Here is a 21478-nt window from a genome sequence, read left to right on the forward strand (position 1 = left end):
GTAATATGGTATATTTCCTAACAAGATTCAGTCAAAATATCTCTACATTTGCAATGAAATGAAAATTTATGTACATAATTCCAATCTTAAGACAGGCTAAGATTCTGAAGTGTCATCCCAAGGAAGTATACATTATTCTTAATATAATTTTAATGATGAATGGGTTTTCAAAATATTCTAATTTTTTGATAACTGTACATGAGAGAAGCTCTAACTTGCTTATATTTGGTAAATTAGATACCGTATTCCTTCAAACTGGTGGCTAATATGGGTGCCTAGCTGGCTCAGTTGGCTAAGAGGCAGACTTTAGCCCAGGTTATGATCTCACGATTCATGAGTTTGAGCCCTGCATCCGGCTCTGTGCTGACAGCTCAGAGCCTGGAGCCTGCTTTGGCATCTGTGTCTCCTTCTCTGTCTCTGCCCCTACCCTGGCTTGCGCACGCTCTCTCTCCCTCCCTCCCTCCCTCCCTCCCTCTCTCTCTCTCTCTCTCTCTCTCTCAAAGATAAATAAACATTAAAAACAAATTTCAAACTGCTGGCTAACAGAAACTGTTGCCTCAACTTTTTAAAAAATGTTTATTTATTTTGAGAGAAAGAGTGCTAGTGGGGGAGGAGCAGAGAGAGAGAGGGAGAGAGAGAATCCCAGGCAAGCTCCATGCAGTCAGCAGAGCCCAACGCGGGGCTCCATCTCATGAAATGTGAGACCATGACCTGAGCAGAAATCTAGTCGGTTGCTTAACTGACTGAGCCATCCAGGTGCCCCCTGTTTCATCAACTTTTTATAGAGAAAACTAAACATGAGATACATTTAAAAGTGTCATGAATTACAATCAAATCGGTGGCAGTGTAGGAATACAATCCAGTGTCCTGAAAAAACATGGATTGTGCACAGGATCTGGCTTTCCTTTTATTTCATTTCTAGAATTTTTATTAGCTTCAAATCTAAGCTGAGAATAAAGCAGCAAAACTGTAAATTCAATGATAAAATCTGAATAAATGAGCTACCTAACCAGATACTTCAATTAGGGTGCAGAGTGGGACGGCAGGGTGAAACTCAGCATCATACTTTTTCAGAAGCTGTTAGGGATGTAAAGAATGCATGGTCATGATATATTTATTAATATTTCAGAAGAATTAAATTGTGAAAAGATGGCAAATTCTGAAAGAGCTGAAGAGATGCAAGAAAATTATCTGAGAAACGGGTAAGCTTTGTCTAGATTCTACTGAAAGCCTTCTGCAATTTCAGATATGCTTTATCCTTTTCAAAGCTATAGCAAAAATGTTTGTAATTTTTTCCAAAAATAGCAGTGCTATTTTTGTGCTGGAATTCAACATAATCAGTGAATTTCTTGTAGCTTACCAGTACAAGAGAAGAAATACCTGAATATTTTCAATTCAGTTCTCTAGGGATCCTTCAGTCCATGTGGTACATTTAATGCAGGAAAATACTGGATTCTGATTATTTTTTCACTGAATAGATGTCTGTGTGTTTATGTATGTTTGTATGTTATAAAAATTTCCTATACCTATAATCCATTAATTTACAGATTTAAAATTGAAATAGCTTAAAGTCTATTTGTTTCACTTTTATTATAATAATGGCGTTACAATTAGATGTATAAGCTGTAAAAGTCAAGAGGACCTCTTTTGATGGCTTGTTTCCTTAATGCAGGGCTACAAATAGCCAGAAAGGCAGTTCCCACCATATCTCCTCATGTACTATTTTCTGCTTTAAATTCTGGTAGAAAAGAGACTTTCAAAAGACCACCCAAACCCTCCTTCAGAGGCTTTTCATGAAGGTCAATGAAAGACAGAAATATTTCCCTGAAACAAATTTGAAAACAGAGCTTACTGAGTCTTAGCTAAAATCAGCATTTGTTGGGGGGATGTGGGGAGTTCATGGCTGGCTCAGTCAAGAGGAGCATGCCACTCTTGATCTCAGAGTCATGAGTTTGAACCCCATGTTGGAGGTAGAGATTACTTAAATAATAAAATAAAAACTTTCAAATCAGCATTTGAGGTAAAGGAAGGGCTTTACAATCTTAAAGCACTTGTTGTCATCTGTGAAACATCTCAGAACAAAATGGCCCAGTATTTAAATGAATTTTTAACCTCAGAGGGAATAAAATTAAGTGACTTGACATTTATCAAAGCTGATGGAGCTATGTTACAAAGCTGGAGAGGAGAGTCAGAAGTTCATCCTTCTGTGATGTCTTTTTTCGAAAACTTAATGTTGCCCTCTAGTCTTCCTTTAATGTATAAGAATGTTGTATGTGTATGTGTCTTTAATTGACAGATTTCTGTGAAAGCAATGAATAAAACCTATAGTTTTCATCTGGACTTGAAATGTGAGCTAAGAAAGGAAATTTTCAGTGGGGGACAAAATTCATGTTATACTTATTTAATGCATACTTAATAGTACTTCTTTCATTAAAAGCTTACATTTCCTCTTGTTACAAATCTTAAAAATTCCAATCTACCACCTTATACCCATTAAGATGTATGCTATTAAAAATAATAATTAAAAAACAAAATATAACATAGCAAGTATTGGTGAGTATGTAGAAAATCCTTGTGCATGGTTGATAGGAATATAAAATAGTGCAGCTGCTATGGAAAACAGTATGATGGTTCCTCAAAAAATTAAAAATAATCATGTGATCCAGCAATTTTGATCTTAGTTATTTACCCAAAAGAATTGAAAGTGGGGATTTGAAAAGATACTTGTATACCCATATTCATAGCAGCATTATTCATAGTAGGCAAAGAGTAGAAGCACTCTGAAAGTGTTCATTGACTGATGAGTGGATGGATGGATAAATAAAATATGTTATATACATACAATGGAATAGTAATCAGCCTTAAAAAGGAGAAAAATTCTGACATGTGCTGCAACATAGATAAACATTGAAGGTATTTAACCCTACAGAATAGGGTGAATAAACCCTACAGAAAAGAACAAGATACTATATAGTCCTACTTACATGAGGCACCTAAGGTAGTCAGATTCATAGAGAGAGAAAATAGAATGGTAGTTGCTAGAAGCTAAGGCCAAGAGAGAAGAAGGGGAATTACTGTTTAATGGGTATAGAGTCAGTTTTTCAAGATAAAAGTTCTGTGGATGGATGGTGGTGATGGGAGCACCATATGAATGTACTTAACTAACCGCAATTAAAAAATTTCTATTCCAGAGGTTTGCCTTCACTTGTTATCCTAACTAATGTAGACATAGCCAGTGACAACTTAGTTTTCCCATTGATTATGATAAAAACCTTGTACTGTATATCCTTAAGCGTGTTTTTAAAATTTCATTGTTGATGCGGATTTGCTATCAAGAGTAAGATTTGATAGTTAGGAACAATTTTAACTGGAAAAATCTGCAGCTATATTTACATTGTAACCTTTCCATCTTCAACATTTATTTTCCAGAAAACTACAAGAACTCTCCAAAGTAAGAAAACAAATTGTTGGACCTATTGAGATAGTAAGTGAAATCAGTTAAAAAGTACATATATCATACAATTTTAGGGAATTGTTAGTAGTGCTTAAAATGATTGATAGTTCACATCTATTGTGGGGGGAAGAAGGGTAATTTTATAAGTAATTAAAATATTACCTCTCATAGGAAAAAATATAATTAACCCAACGTTTCCATAATAAGGGATAAGAAAAAAAGCACAGTATTTACACAATGATCCCAATTTTGCAAAAAAAAAAAAAAAAAAAAAAAAAAGTGTGTGCATGTGTGTGTGATGCATACATTGATAAAAGTCGCTTGGTTATTTTCAAAGTATATAAATTCTTTTAAATAAAAAATAATTATGTAAATATTTTACAAAACATATACCTAAAAAAAGTATGTTAGCATATGTCTTTAGGATTATGTTCAAGGACCATTTTCAGGAATGTGTTCCCAAAACAATTCCTATACCTACTCTAATCTGTATGTCATTCTGGCTATCAGTATCATTAGAAATTCACACAAAACAGTACCTGCTTTTTCAAAAGTCAAATTCTAAAAAACCTGGGAAGTAGCAGAACATGACAAACTTTATCAAAGACATAACACACTGTTATGGAGGAAGGTGGATGAACAGATGCCCTCTTATCATCTGTAGTACCAAGTACAATACTGTGGCAGTTACTCCATAAATATTTATTAGCTATCATATGAATAAATGGTAATACATTAAATTTTTTCAGTCTCCACTCATAAAATATGTACTAAGTTCCTCTTTTATACAAATCTAATTTCATTTCAGTACCACTGTACATTTTATCTTGACCTCTCAGTAAGATAAATAATCCATATTTTCAAGTTTTGTTCATGTTTTTGTTTTGGAATAGCATTGTTGGGATCTGCTATAGAATAGAATATAAAGCATTCAGTATTTGGCTTTCAATGATTTCTTTCTTCTCTTTTTCAATTATCTTTTTCTTATTCCAAACAGACTTACAAATTATTATTATAAATAAGTTTATAGAATAGATACTGCCCCAGCTAGAAAAAAAATCAAAGGAATTTAAATAAGAATGAAAAATATAATTTATTATATTTGGTGAACTAATTTTTACCACATGGTTACCATTCACTGCACTTACTTTTATCATTGCTATGATGTTGATAAACCTAAAGAATTGAAAGTTTGAAGTTCAACTGTCCATAAGCCAAGATATTGTCATTGCAGTGTTTCAAAATATATTAATTTATTTTAGAATCAACCAAATGGAAGGAAGTTTCTGATTCATACCCACATCTATCTGACCTGTGTCATAGATGCATAATTTGTACAGATTTTGCTACTTTATTTTTTTAATTTTTAAAAAATCTTTTAAATGTTTATTTTAGAGATAGAGCTACCTTATAGCAACTTCTTCAACAACCAGCAACAACTTCTTCAAAATACATTGTAAATCATTAATATCAGGGATCCTTTTTTTAATTTTATATATAAAATACTTTTCCATGATTTTACACATTTATTGAGTCTCTTAATTTATGAAATAACATTTACTTGATGGCAAAAACTGTAGGTTGGTTTTATTTTTGTTTTTTACAGCTGTAATGCTACTATGTTTTGTTTTCCTCAGTTTCGCTTTGCTGACAGACTGGACATCACACTCATGATCCTGGGATTACTGGCGTCACTGGTAAACGGAGCCTGTCTTCCTGTAATGTCACTGATTTTAGGAGAAATGAGTGATAACCTTATTAGTGGATGTCTAGTCAAAACCAATACAAGTGAGCACAGTATTTACTTTTCTATGTTTCTGGGGACTCAAAAGCATTAAATAAAACAAACAGAGAGCTCATAATACAGATTTGTATATTGTCAAACAATATCTACATGATATGTATATAAGTCTTTATTCTTCCATATTGCCAGGGACTAAAGAACCAAAGTCTGTATTAGTATTTGTCAAAGAAACAGAACCAAAAGGATGTGAGTGCATGTGTATATATTTATAGAGAGAAAGAGAAAGAAATTTTTGTTAAGGAATTGGTTCATGCCATTATGGAAGCTGATATATACAAAATCTGCCAGGTGGGCCAGCAGGCTGAAGACCCAGAAGAGAACCATTGTTGCAGTTCAAGTCCAAAAGCCATTTCCGTTCATAGTATATAAAAATCATCTGAGGGGCACCTGGGTGGTTCAGTTGGTTGAGCACCCAACTCTTGATTTCGGCTTAGGCCATGATCCCAGGGTCATGGGATCGAGCCCCAAGTCAGGCTTTGTGCTGAGCGTGGAGCCTGCTTGAGATTCTGTCTCTCTCCCTCTGCCCCTCTCCCTCACTTGCTTTCTCTCTCAAAAAAAAAAAATCATCTGAGACTGAGTGTACCTCAACTTGTCTCTCCAGGAAATTAAATAATTTCCTATCAAAAGTGATCATCATATCGTGATTTAATCAAAGGCTTGAGCCATTTCAGGGCACTTATTTATAATACACACTTTATTATTTTTTTAATGTTTATTTATTTTCGAGAGAGAGAGAGAGAGAGGAGGGAAAGCATGAGCAGGGGACAGGCAGAAAGAGCCAGAGACATGGAATCTGAAGCAAGCTCCAGGCTCTGAGCTGTCAGCACAGAGCCTGACAGGGGGCTCAAACTCACTAGCCATGAAATCATGACCTCAGGTGAAGTCAGACGCTTAACTGACTGAGCCACCCAGGAACCCCCATAATACACACTTTAAAAAGAAGAAATCAAAAGTGACAAAATCTCTCAGATAACTGCTTCAAGTTTCATTAATAGTATATAGACATGCATGGGATTGTAGAACATAATGCAGCAAGGAAGCCAAAATGAGCATGCAGAAAATTACGATACTAGAGACAAATACCCTGAATAAAGATAGGAGGGAAATCTAATAATCAGGCATAGGGGAAAAGGTGTTTTTATATTTCCCATAGTTATAGATGTCTTTCATGTATCATTACCTTTGTAGTATCCTATTTCAGGGTCGTGTTCTTCAAGGTAACATTCTTTAGAGGTAAATCCAGTAATTTTATGCACTGACATAGTATCCATAGCCTTTTTTTTTAATCTGAAGGATATTAAAAATATTAGTAATTCCCTGATTTTATGTTTTCCACAAATTATACAATAAGAAGCATCCTTGTAGCTGTTTATTATAACTGAGATAAATGTGTCATTAAAACTTGGACTGTCTTTTAGACATAAGCCTAGCTTTATATACTGTACTTCCCCTCTCTGTCCTATTTAAATTTAAATACTAACATATATCCTCTTGTTTTCCACCTAAAGGCTAATCTTTTAAGTGTCCTAGTCTTGTTTGAGCAGGATAAAGCCATTGCTTCCACTTCTTTGTCTTTTCATGTGATGATCTCCTGTCTACACAATTAATTTTTAGTATTTTAATGATAGAAGCTAAATTAAGGATGCTATTCTGTTTGTTAAACAAATGAAGCCACCAATTCACTGAGTAAATATTTATTGACTGCCAACTGTGTCTCTCTCCAAATGAATGAGTGAAGGAAAGAAGGAGGGAAGGAACAATCTAGCAACCTAAGCCAATATGCTTAGGAATATTCATTTTGTTAGAGCTACTCTATAATTGATTCTCTTACCAGCTTTAGACAGGATGGGCAGAACATAACTACTGATATTGCTTTGAATTTTGACTTTTGATTTTGGTTAGGCCTTCTCCAGGTTTTTTAAATTTCATTGTGTTGTTTGTCAAATGTGGTGAACGTTTACCAAACCATACCAAAAGAGGTTTGGTAAAGGTTTAGATAAATACATGGATACTATTGGTACAGCATATTATTAAAGAGAAGTGAGGACATTAAATTATATACCTTCAACTTAACATTGATTTTCTGGAGAAATGTAGAAGAGGATTATTTGCTCCAACAAATGAAAATATGAATAATAACTGTCACTGATCAAGGGCCCATTTTTGTGCCAGCACTTAACTTTTGCATATGCTACCTCTATTACTATAATCTCCAAAATGAGAATATGCCATTTTTATGTGATTTTAGGTACCATTTTTACGAAAAATGTTTATTCTCTTAATTAGCTCAGTTAATTTCATTAAAACTTTCCACTAGAGTTTAGTACTTCTGTATTAATTCTAATATGTGGAATAAATTTCTTTAAAATGTTTTCTTACCATAATTCCATAAATGGAATAAGGAAAAGATTATTGTTCGCATATAAAGATCATAGACATTATCATATGTGATGATGGTGCAGTGATGTAAAAGATGAACAGATGAGATGTCTAGAATTCATTTCAAATGTTTATTGAAAAAGTTTTAAGAAAGAAAATTATGATAGTGGATAGTGGATATTGACCACTGTTTTGTGCTGTTTGTGAAATCACAACCTTGATATAATAATTAATGTATGGTGTATTTTTTACCAGAAGATGTATAGAAAAGTGTACATGTAGAGGCGCCTGGGTGGCTCAATATTTTGGGCATCTGACTTTTGATTTCGGCTCAGGTCATGATTTCATGGTCGTGGAATCGAGCCCTGTGTTGTGAATCCCATGGGATTCTCTCCCTGTCCCTCTTCTGCTCATTTTCCCTTCTCTCTCTCTCTCTCTCTCTCTCTCAAATAAACTTAAAAAAAAAAAACTCTTAGAAGAGTTTACATATAAAATTTATAATCCAAAGATTATTTTAAATACTGTTTTATTATGTTGCTATCCTTGTTTCACCCAACATATTTCAATGAGCTTCACTTAAATTTTTACCATGACTGTTACTTCTAGAATTTTTCACATGTGTTCCTGCTTTTCTTGGACTTTCTAAATTATTCCCTGAGATATCTCAAACTGAATTCTAAATGCATAATCTCAGCAGGAAAGATGAATTCTATTACTATTACTTACACAACTTTTGTCTGGAATCAGAGATGTCCTAAAGAAATTTTTCCAGATATGAGATACATAGTTAATATTTCCTTACAATTTTTCACATTGCACGAGTTCTTTTTGAGAGGAGCAATAATAGTTTCAAACTTTAGGTTAAAGAATAGAAAGTTAAGATGATCATAAACCATAAGATATTAAGTCCATTTTCTTGAGGGTGCATTATATTTCATTTGGAGGGCTATGTATGAAACAGTGTGGCCAATTATAAATTAATTGCCTTCATAATTTAAAAAACTGTGTTACAGCAAATCACCAGAATTGTACTCAGTCTCAAGAGAAGCTGAATGAAGATATTACTGTGTAAGTAATGTTAATGTGTTACTGTGTAAGTAATGTAAAATATCAGTATCATGTTTATTGCACGCTGCTTTATTCAGTACTTACAAGAAAAAAACTAAGGTTTCATCATTAATATTACATATAAGTGATTAAAGCAAATGTGTCCTTTTCTTTTTTTTTTAATATTTATTTATTTTTGAAAGAGAGAGAGAGACAGACTGTGCGTGAGGGAGGGGTAGGGAGAGAGGGAGACACAGAATCCGAAGCAGGCTCCAGGCTCCGTGCCATCAGCAGGGATCCCAATGCAGGGCTTGAACCCACAAACCACGATATCATGACCTGAGACTAAGTCAGACGCTCAACAAACTGAGCCACCCAGGCACACCCCATAAATGTGTCCTTTTCTTTCATTGGATATACAAAATAGAGTTATTATATAATTTTTCTTCTATTTGAAAGTCACTAAGTTCATAAGCCTTAAATTGTATTTAACAGAATTGTCATCAGTAGAAAATTCATTTTGAGATTTGTATTTTTAGACAAATTTTGCCTTCTAGAACTGAAGGTACATATCCTAAAGACTAAAGAACTTATTTTTTTCTTTTTTTCAAATTACTTTCCTTACAAATCTTAGAGAAAAATGCTACTTCTGTAAACCTTAAACACCAAAAATCATGTGCAACAAATACTAAAAATAGTAAAATAATTGTTTAAATGTTTATTTATTTTGAGAGGGAGAAAGAGAGAGTGTGTAAGTGGGGGAGGGGCAGAGAGAGAGAGAGAGAGAGAGAGAGAGAGAGAGAGAGAATCCCAAGCAGGCTCCATGCTGTCAACACAGAGCCCAACACAGGACTTGAACTCACGAACCATGAGATCATGACCTGAGCCAAAATCAGGAGTATGACACTTAATCAACTGAGCCACCCAGCTGCTCAAATAATGAAATAATTTCAAAAACAGTAACAGTAAAGTTTTATTGACTAATTTTGGAGACTAATTATTGAGACTATTATGGTGATGTTGTATTCAAACTAAAAATTGTAAAGTCTGAAGTAAATAATTTATAAGGGCATTCAGTTTTTGTGTTTTATATATTAAATGGTATCATTTCCTGTTATGTGTTGACTTTGTTAAAGCGAAGCTGTTTATTGAGTATATTCAATGGACTTAGTAGTGTCTCACTAAAATTATGAGAGTTTTTGCTACGGACCTAAGTGATCCCTCATTTTACTCCCAAAAGTGAATCCTACATGTTGCACAACACAAGGGACACCTATCACATTGCAGTGAAACTCTCTGGGCCATAATCCTTGACCTGCCCTGTCCAATATGTTAGCCACAGCTACATATGCCTATTTGAATTTGAATTAATTAAAATTGAATAAAATTACATATTTAGTTCCTCATTTTCAGTCACAGTTCAAGTGTTCAATAGCCACATTTGGCTGGTGTCATCTTGTCTATCACAGATATGGAATATTTTCTTTGACACAATAAGTTGTATTGGACAGCATGCAGTGTAAATGGCACCCCCTCCAGTTGTACTTTGCTGCAGCCTGAACTCTCTTTGAATGTTGATTCTGTTTTTTAGCAACTCTTACATAAAATTTCTTTATAGTGGGTCTTTTGAAAATTCCTTGTTGAGATCCAGTGTATTGCCTTTTACTGAATTCTATTCTTACAGTATTAAACTGAGGTTCTGATGTATAATGATGAGGTTTGAGCTTTTTACAAAGAATTTTGGAATTTTGAAAAATAGTAGCATCCATTTAAAGAACAGATAATAAAAGGGAGAATAAAATGAAGAGATATGTCTGCATACAGTTATTAAAAGACTTTGAAATTTACAAAGAAACATTCTTAACATTTTTGATCTGTTGTATTTGTTATGCTATTGTTCCTCAAACCAGTGGGATATTTGAGATACATGAAGAGAAAAGATTTCATGGTCAAACTGATTTTGACAATATCATATGACAACCTCCTTTTGGATATACATAGGACAGATAAATGTAGTAAAGGTCCATTTATTGCCAGTTATTACTATTTGACTATAAAACCCATTTTTCCCCAAACACCTAGTAACATCCTGTGGAACTAATGTTTTGATGAACACATTTCTGAGAATCATTACTTTATATCCTCTTTTTTGGATGAGGATAAGGTAAAAATACTTCTTTCAGCTATAATCATCAGGAACCAAAGAATTTTATTCTACCTATGTTATTATCTACAGATAATGACTCATAGCTTTATATAAGTTTAATGTTTTTGATGTTCAGCCTGTATCCTTATTTTATTTACCAAATATTCTGAAAATAATTGAATATTTTCTTGTCAAGTCCAAATCATAATGATTAAATAGTCCCAAGATGATTGATGGTAAATATGATGCCCCCTCGTCTGTCAAGGGTTAATTAATTAATTCTGTATGAACTTTTAAGCAAGTTGTTCCCTCCTTTTTGCTACTTCTAATATATCTTTCATAATCTACTTGAAAATGAAGGGGCAAACTAGATTACCAAGGCTCTGTTAGATTTACTTCAGTTGCATTTAATGTAAAACCCATGGTAATAGTTGTTTAACCATGATAGAAATTTATTTCTCTTACATGTAAATATCTGAAAGTTGGTAGTCTAAGGATGAAATATGGTTCAAAAGGCATTAGGGACTCAGCATCCTTCTGTCTTTGTTCTAGTCATAGGACCACATCCATTTTAGCTGGGCATATTGCCACTTCAAATAAAATGAAGGTTCTCTTATTTAGAAGGAAGATCAAATCGGATATTGGCTGATAGATTAAGTAGATAGCAAATTCTGCTGCATCAAGTAAGGACCTAGAATAATTCCTAAATTGTGTAAAATGGGACTGTTAATATGTGGTACATTTTAAAAGGAGGTGAGTATTCATAGTTAATCAGTCTGAGACATTCTGCATTGAACAAAGTTAATATCTTTAGTTATTGATTTCTTGATATGTTCACATGTTTCCAAGGAAGAATGACACTAGGTATACAGGGTTTCCTGAATCTATTTGAGAATGCTTTCTCCGCAGAAATATTGCTAGAGTGATTCAGATCATATATTCAGGATTCATATCATGGGTTCAGGATTAAGGTGATGGATTTTTAACCACTTTTTAACTATGGAACCTGTTGGGGAGCTTCTGTAAGCTTCAGTTTCTTCATATGCAAAATGAAATATTAATACTTCCTGAAGATTCAATGATACTCAGATAAGTCAAGGGCCTGACATAATATTTAACACAAAATAAACGCTCAATAAATGAAGCCATTAAATCAGCCTTAATTTGCATGTGGTTTTGAATCAGAAGACTTAGACCATGAAGGTAGTTTCATTTACTGGTGCAAAATAAAGTACCTGGACTTTGGGACTACTGGGGCTTCTTCTTCTGGGTCCCAGGTAGTTTGGAAGTTTGATTACTAGATAAATGAGAGGTAATAACTATAGTATCTTCAATTTGCAATAAATTGAATGTGTTATTTTCTTTGTTCTTAAGGAAAAGTCTATTAAAAAGTGAATCAGTGCTTCTGTAAAAATTATTTTAATTACCTTTTCTGATTAAATGCTTAATATTTTCATTGTACATAACATGAAAAGAAAAAATGCACGAAGAAAATTAAATCACTTATAATCCTGCCACTAATGAATAATAAACATTAGTTTTGTTTTTATTATTATAATCTTTTTACATGTATGAGCACACATACATAATTTTAATATAATTAGAATTATACTGTTTATATGATTTTAATAGCTTTATTGAGGCATAATTTACTTATCATAAAACTCACCGGTTTTAACTGTACACTTCAATGATTTTTAGTAAACTGACAGAGTTGTGCAACCATCATGACAATCTGTTTTTAGAACACTTCCATCATTCTGTAAAGATCCCTCCCTCACAGTCAGTCTGCATTCCCACACCCAGCCCCAGCCAACCACTTATCTGCTCTCTATCTCTAAAGATTTACATTTAGGACATTGCATGTGCATGGAAACATAATATGTAGGGCACCTGGCTTCTTTTATTTATTAGCATAGTGTTTTTTTTAATGTTTATTTATATTTGAGAGAGAGAAAGAAAGAGGGAGGGTGACAGTGCATAAGCAGGGGGTGGGGGGTAGAGGGAGATGGAGACGCAGGATTCTGTGTCATTAAAAAAAAAAAAAAAGGCTTGAGTCATTCCAGGGCACTTATCTATAAGACACACTTCATTTTGTTTATTTTTTTTAATGTTTATTTATTTTTGAGAGAGAGAGAGACAGAGAACAAGCAGGGGACAGCCAGAGAGAGCCAGAGACACAGAATCTGAAGCAAGCTCCAGGCTCTGAGCTGTCAGCACAGAGCTCCACGCAGGGCTCGAACTCACAAGCCATGAGATCATGACCTGAGCCAAAGTCAAATGCTTAACCCACTGAGCCAGCATAGTGTTTTTGAGTTTCATCCATGTTGTAACATGTATTAGTAGTTTATTCCTTTTTATTGCTTAGTAGTAATCCATTTCAGGGGTACACATTTTTTTTTTATCTATTTACCAGGTGATGGGCGCTTAGATTGTTTCTGGTTTTTTACTATTTTAAAAATAATGCTTCTATTAACATCAGTATAGTTATCTTTGTGTGTATATATGTTTTTATTTCTCTTGGGTGGTTACCTAGGTGGAATTGCTGGGTCATATGGTAAGTTTATGTTTAGCTTTTAAAGAAACTGCCAAACCATTTCCAAACTGGCTACACCATTTTGCTTTTTCACCAACAATGTATGTGGATTCCAATTTCTCCACATGCTTGTCAACATTTGTTTATTGTCTGTCTTTTTTATTATAGCCTTGGTAATAGGTGTCAAGTGGTATCATATTGTGGCTTTAACTTGCATTTCTCTAGTGACTAATAATGAGAAGTTTTTTTCAATACATTTTAAGCATTCATATATTTTCTTTGGTTAAATGCTCAAATATTTAGACTATTTTTAATTGTGCCTTTTCTTATTATTAAATTATGAGAGTTCTATTTTATAAGTTCTGGGATACAAGTTTTTTGTCATATGTATGATTGGCAAGTTTTTTCTTCCAGGTTATGGCTAGCCTTTTCATTTTATTAAAGGTTTCTTTTGAAACACAAAAATTTTAAGTTTTGATGATGAGGTAAAATTTATCAGGTTTTGTTCTTTTATGGATTGTGCCTTTGGATTTGAGAATTCTTTGCCTAACCCAAGATCTTGAAGATATTCTCCTACGTTTTCTTCTAGGACTTTGAATATTTTAGCTTTTATACTTAGGTCTATGGTCCATTTTCAGTTTATTTTTGTGACTGTTATGAGGTAAGATTCTAACTTTTCTGCATGTGACTATATCCATTTGTCCCAAGCACTAAGTCCTTGAAAAACTTATCTATTCTCCTTTCTCAATTTCCTTGGCACCTTTGCTAAAAATCAGCTGTCCGAATGTAAAGGTTTCTGTTCTGTCAGTTTTGTTGCATTTATTGATATGTTTGTTCTTATGCTAGTATCACACTGTTTTGATTAGTATAGTTTTAGAGAATGGATAAACAAACAAACAAACAAATAAATAAATAAAATCAGGAAATGTAAGTCCTCCAACTTTGTTCCTTTTAAAAATCATTTTGGCTCTTCTGAGTTCTCTTCATTTCTACATACATTTTAGGATCATCTTGCCAATTTCTGCCAAATAGCCTACTGGGATTTTTGAGAGGGATTGCATTGATCAGTTGGATTGCATAAATCATTTTGGGGATATTGTCACCTTGAAAACATTTTTGAGTCTTCTAATCCATGAACATGGATTACCTCTCAATTTTTTTAGATCTTTAATTTTTCCAAACAATGTTTTATAATTTCCAGTGTGCAGATCTTGCATTTCTTCTTCTCATTTGTTTTTACAACCCATTTTTACTTATAATATTATAAACATTTTCCCCACAACATTAAAAAAAATCAGTAAGGTGATTTTTATTAAACCTCTAGTGTTTTATGCTGTCCTTATAAAGCCTCTCATTAGAAAACATCCAGTTCTGTTTATTTGCAATATTTTTGTTTTATTAAAGTTGTCACAAATACTGAATTAGAAATATTAAGAGATTTGGGGGAAGATGGCGGCGTAGGAGGACGCGGGGCTCACAGCGCGTCCGGCCGATCACTTAGATTCCACCTACACCTGCCTAAAGAACCCAGAAAACCGCCAGAGGATTAGCAGAACGGAGTCTCAGGAGTCAAGCGCAGACTAGAGGCCCACGGAAGAGGGTAGGAAGGGCGGCGAGGCGGTGCGCGCTCCACGGACTGGCGGGAGGGAGCTGGGGCGGAGGGGCGGCTCGCCGGCCAAGCAGAGCCCCCGAGTCTGGCTGGCAAAAGCGGAGGGGCCGGACAGACTGTGTTCCGACAGCAAGCGCGACTTAGCGTCTGGGAGGTCATAAGTTAACAGCTCTGCTCGGAAAGCGGGAAGGCTAGAGGACAAAGGGAGGGAGAGCTGCTGAGCCCCCGGACGGCAGAGCTCAGCTAGGCGGGGAACAAAGGCACCAGCGCCATCTCCCCCGCCCATCCCCCAGCCAAAATCCCAAAGGGAACCAGTTCCTGCCAGGGAACTTGCTTGCTCCGAGCAAACACCCAACTCTGTGCTTCTGCGGAGCCAAACCTCCGGCAGCGGATCTGACTCCCTCCCGCTGCCACAGGGCTCCTCCTGAAGTGGATCACCTAAGGAGAAGCGAGCTAAGCCTGCCCCTCCAGCCCCTGTGCACCTTGCCTACCCACCCCAGCTAATACGCCAGATCCCCAGCAACACAAGCCTGGCAGTGTGCAAGTAGCCCAGACGGGACACGCCACCCCACAGTGAATCCCGCCCCTAGGAGAGGGGAAGAGAAGGCACACACCAGTCTGACTGTGGCCCCAGCAGTGGGCTGGGGGCAGACATCGGGTCGGACTGCGGCCCCGCCCACTAACTCCAGTTATACACCACAGCACAGGGGAAGTGCACTGCAGGTCCTCACCACGCAAGGGACTCTCCAAAATGACCAAACGGAAGAATTCCCCTCAGAAGAATCTCCAGGAAATAACAACAGCTAATGAACTGATCAAAAAGGATTTAAATAATATAACAGAAAGTGAATTTAGAATAATAGTCATAAAATTAATCGCTGGGCTTGAAAACAGTATACAGGACAGCAGAGAATCTCTTGCCATAAAGATCGAGGGACTAAGGAACAGTCACGAGGAGTTGAAAAACGCTTTAAACGAAATGCAAAACAAAATGGAAACCACAATGGCTCGTCTTGAAGAGGCAGAGGAGAGAATAGGTGAACTAGAAGATAAAGTTATGGAGAAAGAGGAAGCTGAAAGAAAGAGAGATAAAAAAATCCAGGAGTATGAGGGGAAAATTAGAGAACTAAGTGATACACTAAAAAAAAAATAATATACGCATAATTGGTATCCCAGAGGAGGAAGAGAGAGGGAAAGGTGCTGAAGGGGTACTTGAACAAATTATAGCGGAGAACTTCCCTGAACTGGGGAAGGAAAAAGGCATTGAAATCCAAGAGGCACAGAGAACTCCCTTCAGACGTAACTTGAATCGATCTTCTGCACGACATATCATAGTGAAACTGGCAAAATACAAGGATAAAGAGAAAATTCTGAAAGCAGCAAGGGATAAACGTGCCCTCACATATAAAGGGAGACCTATAAGACTCGTGACTGATCTCTCCTTTGAAACTTGGCAGGCCAGAAAGGCTTGGCACGATATCTACAGTGTGCTAAACAGAAAAAATATGCAGCCGAGAATCCTTTATCCAGCAAGTCTGTCATTTAGAATAGAAGGAGAGATAAAGGTCTTCCCAAACAAACAAAAACTGAAGGAATTTGTCACCACGAAACCAGCCCTACAAGAGATCCTAAGGGGGATCCTGTGAGACAAAGTACCAGAGACATCACTACAAACATAAAACATACAGACATCACAATGACTCTAAACCCATATCTTTCTATAATAACACTGAATGTAAATGGATTAAATGCGCCAACTAAAAGACATAGGGTATCAGAATGGATAAAAAAACAAGACCCATCTATTTGCTGTCTACAAGAGACTCATTTTAGATCTGAGGACACCTTTAGATTGAGAGTGAGGGGATGGAGAACTATTTATCATGCTCCTGGAAGCCAAAAGAAAGCTGGAGTAGCCATACTTATATCAGACAAACTAGACTTTAAATTAAAGGCTGTAACAAGAGATGAAGAAGGGCATTATATAATAATCACAGGGTCTATCCACCAGGAAGAGCTAACTATTATAAATGTCTATGCGCCAAATACCCGAGCCCCCAGATATATAAAACAATTACTCATAAACATAAGCAACCTTATTGATAAGAATGTGGTCATTGCAGGGGACTTTAACACCCCACTTACAGAAATGGATAGATCATCTAGACACACAGTCAATAAAGAAACAAGGGCCCTGAATGATACATTGGATCAGATGGACTTGACAGATATATTTAGAACTCTGCATCCCAAAGCAACAGAATATACTTTCTTCTCGAGTGCACATGGAACATTCTCCAAGATAGATCATATTCTGGGTCACAAAACAGCCCTTCATAAGTTTACAAGAATTGAAATTATACCATGCATACTTTCAGACCACAATGCTATGAAGCTTGAAATCAACCACAGGAAAAAGTCTGGAAAACCTCCAAAAGCATGGAGGTTAAAGAACACCCTACTAACGAATGAGTGGGTCAACCAGGCAATTAGAGAAGAAATTAAAATATATATGGAAACAAACGAAAATGAAAATACAACAATCCAAATGCTTTGGGATGCAGCGAAGGCAGTCCTGAGAGGAAAATACATTGCAATCCAGGCCTATCTCAAGAAACAAGAAAAATCCCAAATACAAAACCTAACAGCACACCTAAAGGAAATAGAAGCAGAACAGCAAAGGCAGCCTAAACCCAGCAGAAGAAGAGAAATAATAAAGATCAGAGCAGAAATAAACAATATAGAATCTAAAAAAACTGTAGAGCAGATCAACGAAACCAAGAGTTGGTTTTTTGAAAAAATAAACAAAATTGACAAACCTCTAGCCAGGCTTCTCAAAAAGAAAAGGGAGATGACCCAAATAGATAAAATCATGAATGAAAATGGAATGATTACAACCAATCCCTCAGAGATACAAACAATTATCAGGGAATACTATGAAAAATTATATGCCAGCAAATTGGACAACCTGGAAGAAATGGACAAATTCCTAAACACCCACACTCTTCCAAAACTCAATCAGGAGGAAATAGAAAGCTTGAACAGACCCATAACCAGCGAAGAAATTGAATCGGTTATCAAAAATCTCCCAACAAATAAGAGTCCAGGACCAGATGGCTTCCCAGGGGAGTTCTACCAGACATTTAAAGCAGAGATAATACCTATCCTTCTCAAGCTATTCCAAGAAATAGAAAGGGAAGGAAAACTTCCAGACTCATTCTATGAAGCCAGTATTACTTTGATTCCTAAACCAGACAGAGACCCAGTAAAAAAAGAGAACTACAGGCCAATATCCCTGATGAATATGGATGCAAAAATTCTTAATAAGATACTAGCAAATCGAATTCAACAGCATATAAAAAGAATTATTCACCATGATCAAGTGGGATTCATTCCTGGGATGCAGGGCTGGTTCAACATTCGCAAATCGATCAACGTGATACATCACATTAACAAAAAAAAAGAGAAGAACCATATGATCCTGTCAATCGATGCAGAAAAGGCCTTTGACAAAATCCAGCACCCTTTCTTAATAAAAACCCTTGAGAAAGTCGGGATAGAAGGGACATACTTAAAGATCATAAAGGCCATTTATGAAAAGCCCACAGCTAACATCATCCTCAACGGGGAAAAACTGAGAGCTTTTTCCCTGAGATCAGGAACACGACAGGGATGCCCACTGTCACCGCTGTTGTTCAATATAGTGCTGGAAGTTCTAGCATCAGCAATCAGACAACAAAAGGAAATCAAAGGCATCCAAATTGGCAAAGATGAAGTCAAGCTTTCGCTTTTTGCAGATGACATGATATTATACATGGAAAATCCGATAGACTCCACCAAAAGTCTGCTAGAACTGATACATGAATTCAGCAAAGTTGCAGGATACAAAATCAATGTGCAGAAATCAGTTGCATTCTTATACACTAACAATGAAGCAACAGAAAGACAAATGAAGAAACTGATCCCATTCACAATTGCACCAAGAAGCATAAAATACCTAGGAATAAATCTAACCAAAGATGTAAAAGATCTGTATGCTGAAAACTATAGAAAGCTTATGCAGGTAATTGAAGAAGATATAAAGAAATGGAAAGACATTCCATGCTCATGGATTGGAAGAATAAATATTGTCAAAATGTCAATACTACCCAAAGCTATCTACACATTCAGTGCAATCCCAATCAAAATTGCACCAGCATTCTTCTCGAAACTAGAACAAGCAATCCTAAAATTCATATGGAACCACAAAAGGCCCCGAATAGCCAAAGTCATTTTGAAGAAGAAGACCAAAGCAGGAGGCATCACAATCCCAGAATTTAGCCTCTACTACAAAGCTGTCATCATCAAGACAGCATGGTATTGGCATAAAAACAGACACATAGACCAATGGAATAGAATAGAAACCCCAGAACTAGACCCACAAACGTATGGCCAACTCATCTTTGACAAAGCAGGAAAGAACATCCAATGGAAAAAAGACAGTCTCTTTAACAAATGGTGCTGGGAGAACTGGACAGCAACATGCAGAAGGCTGAAACTAGACCACTTTCTCACACCATTCACAAAAATAAACTCAAAATGGATAAAGGACCTGAATGTGAGACAGGAAACCATCAAAACCTTAGAGGAGAAAGCAGGAAAAGACCTCTCTGACCTCAGCCGTAGCAATCTCTTACTCGGCACATCCCCAAAGGCAAGGGAATTAAAAGCAAAAGTGAATTACTGGGACCTTATGAAGATAAAAAGCTTCTGCACAGCAAAGGAAACAACCAACAAAACTAAAAGGCAGCCAACGGAATGGGAAAAGATATTTGCAAATGACACATCGGACAAAGGGCTAGTATCCAAAATCTATAAAGAGCTCATCAAACTCCACACCCGAAAAACAAATAACCCAGTGAAGAAATGGGCAGAAAACATGAATAGACACTTCTCTAAAGAAGACATCCGGATGGCCAACAGGCACATGAAAAGATGCTCAACGTCGCTCCTTATCAGGGAAATACAAATCAAAACCACACTCAGATACCACCTCACGCCAGTCAGAGTGGCCAAAATGAAGAAATCAGGAGACTATAGATGCTGGAGAGGATGTGGAGAAACAGGAACCCTCTTGCACTGTTGGTGGGAATGCAAATTGGTGCAGCCGCTCTGGAAAGCGGTGTGGAGGTTCCTCAGAAAATTAAAAATAGACCTACCCTATGACCCAGCAATAGCACTGCTAGGAATTTATCCAAGGGATACAGGAGTACTGATGCATAGGGGCACCTGTACCCCAATGTTTATAGCGGCACTCTCAACAATAGCCAAATTATGGAAAGAGCCTAAATGTCCATCAACTGATGAATGGATAAAGAAATTGTGGTTTATATACACAATGGAATACTATGTGGCAATGAGAAAAAATGAAATATGGCCTTTTGTAGCAACATGGATGGAACTGGAGAGTGTGATGCTAAGTGAAATAAGCCATACAGAGAAAGACAGATACCATATGGTTTCACTCTTATGTGGATCCTGAGAAACATAACAGAAACCCATGGGGGAGGGGAAGGAAAGAAAAAAAAAAAAAAAAAAAAAGAGGTTAGAGTGGGAGAGAGCCAAAGCATAAGAGACTGTTAAAAACTGAGAACAAACTGAGGGTTGATGGGGGGTGGGAGGGAGGGCAGGGTGGGTGATGGGTATTGAGGAGGGCACCTTTTGGGATGAGCACTGGGTGTTGTATGGAAACCAATTTGACAGTAAATTTCATATATTAAAAAATAAAAAATAAAAAAATAAAAAAAAATAAAAAAATAAAGAATAAAAAAATAAATAAATAAATAAATAAATAAATGAACAAAAAAAAAAAAAAAAAGAAATATTAAACTGTTGTTCCTAGGTTAAACACAGGGTTAATTAAGTTCCTGTGAGCCTCTGGTCACAACATTTTCATCAGTCAACACATAACCTCATTTTGTGCATATTAACGTTTAAAGACATCTTATCTAATATATATTGTTGACTCATTAATATTGAACTGATAGTCAATAGCACTATAACTCACGCCTACACGACACTTATCTAACACATATATTTTCTCCATAGGACACACCACAGCCTTCTTACACTTAGAAACACTAGATAGCCCTTCAGCATGCTGCTTAAGAGTCATTTTAAATAGTGAAATCATCAAGAAAAAATACAAAAATTAGAAAAACATGGTACTACATATGCCACAAAAAATGACACTTGTTTACAATGTGAGAACTAAAACAAGCAGGCAGAGTGCTGCCTTGTTCAACTTCAGCTGGGATCATCTTTGTTGAGCAACTCAAATTTTTTGGCACTCTATGCATGTCCATGAGTAACAATGAAAACATCTGAGTATTCATTTCAGGGTTAAAAATAAGCCTTAGTGAGCACACAGATTTGCCAACACAGAATCTGGGAATAATGGGGATCAGTTGAATGTTTCTCTCTGTTTTCCTTAGTACTTCACTTTCCTGGCTTTCCACCTACCT

At 36.0% G+C, this 21478-nt stretch overlaps 1 protein-coding gene across 1 annotated transcript in view; it reads left to right on the plus strand.

Annotated features, from left to right (window-relative positions):
• The window catches only part of ABCB5 (ATP binding cassette subfamily B member 5), a 134975-nt gene that overhangs the window by 15523 nt on the left and 97974 nt on the right, over positions 1 to 21478 (plus strand). The window contains 4 exon segments of the mRNA XM_007089072.2: positions 1130 to 1202; positions 3430 to 3484; positions 5092 to 5242; positions 8651 to 8705. Coding sequence (XP_007089134.2) covers positions 1150 to 1202; positions 3430 to 3484; positions 5092 to 5242; positions 8651 to 8705 — 314 coding nt within the window. The 5' untranslated portion in view covers positions 1130 to 1149.

Source organism: Panthera tigris, chromosome A2 (genome assembly GCF_018350195.1).
Source record: "Panthera tigris isolate Pti1 chromosome A2, P.tigris_Pti1_mat1.1, whole genome shotgun sequence".
Taxonomy (NCBI): domain Eukaryota; kingdom Metazoa; phylum Chordata; class Mammalia; order Carnivora; family Felidae; genus Panthera; species Panthera tigris.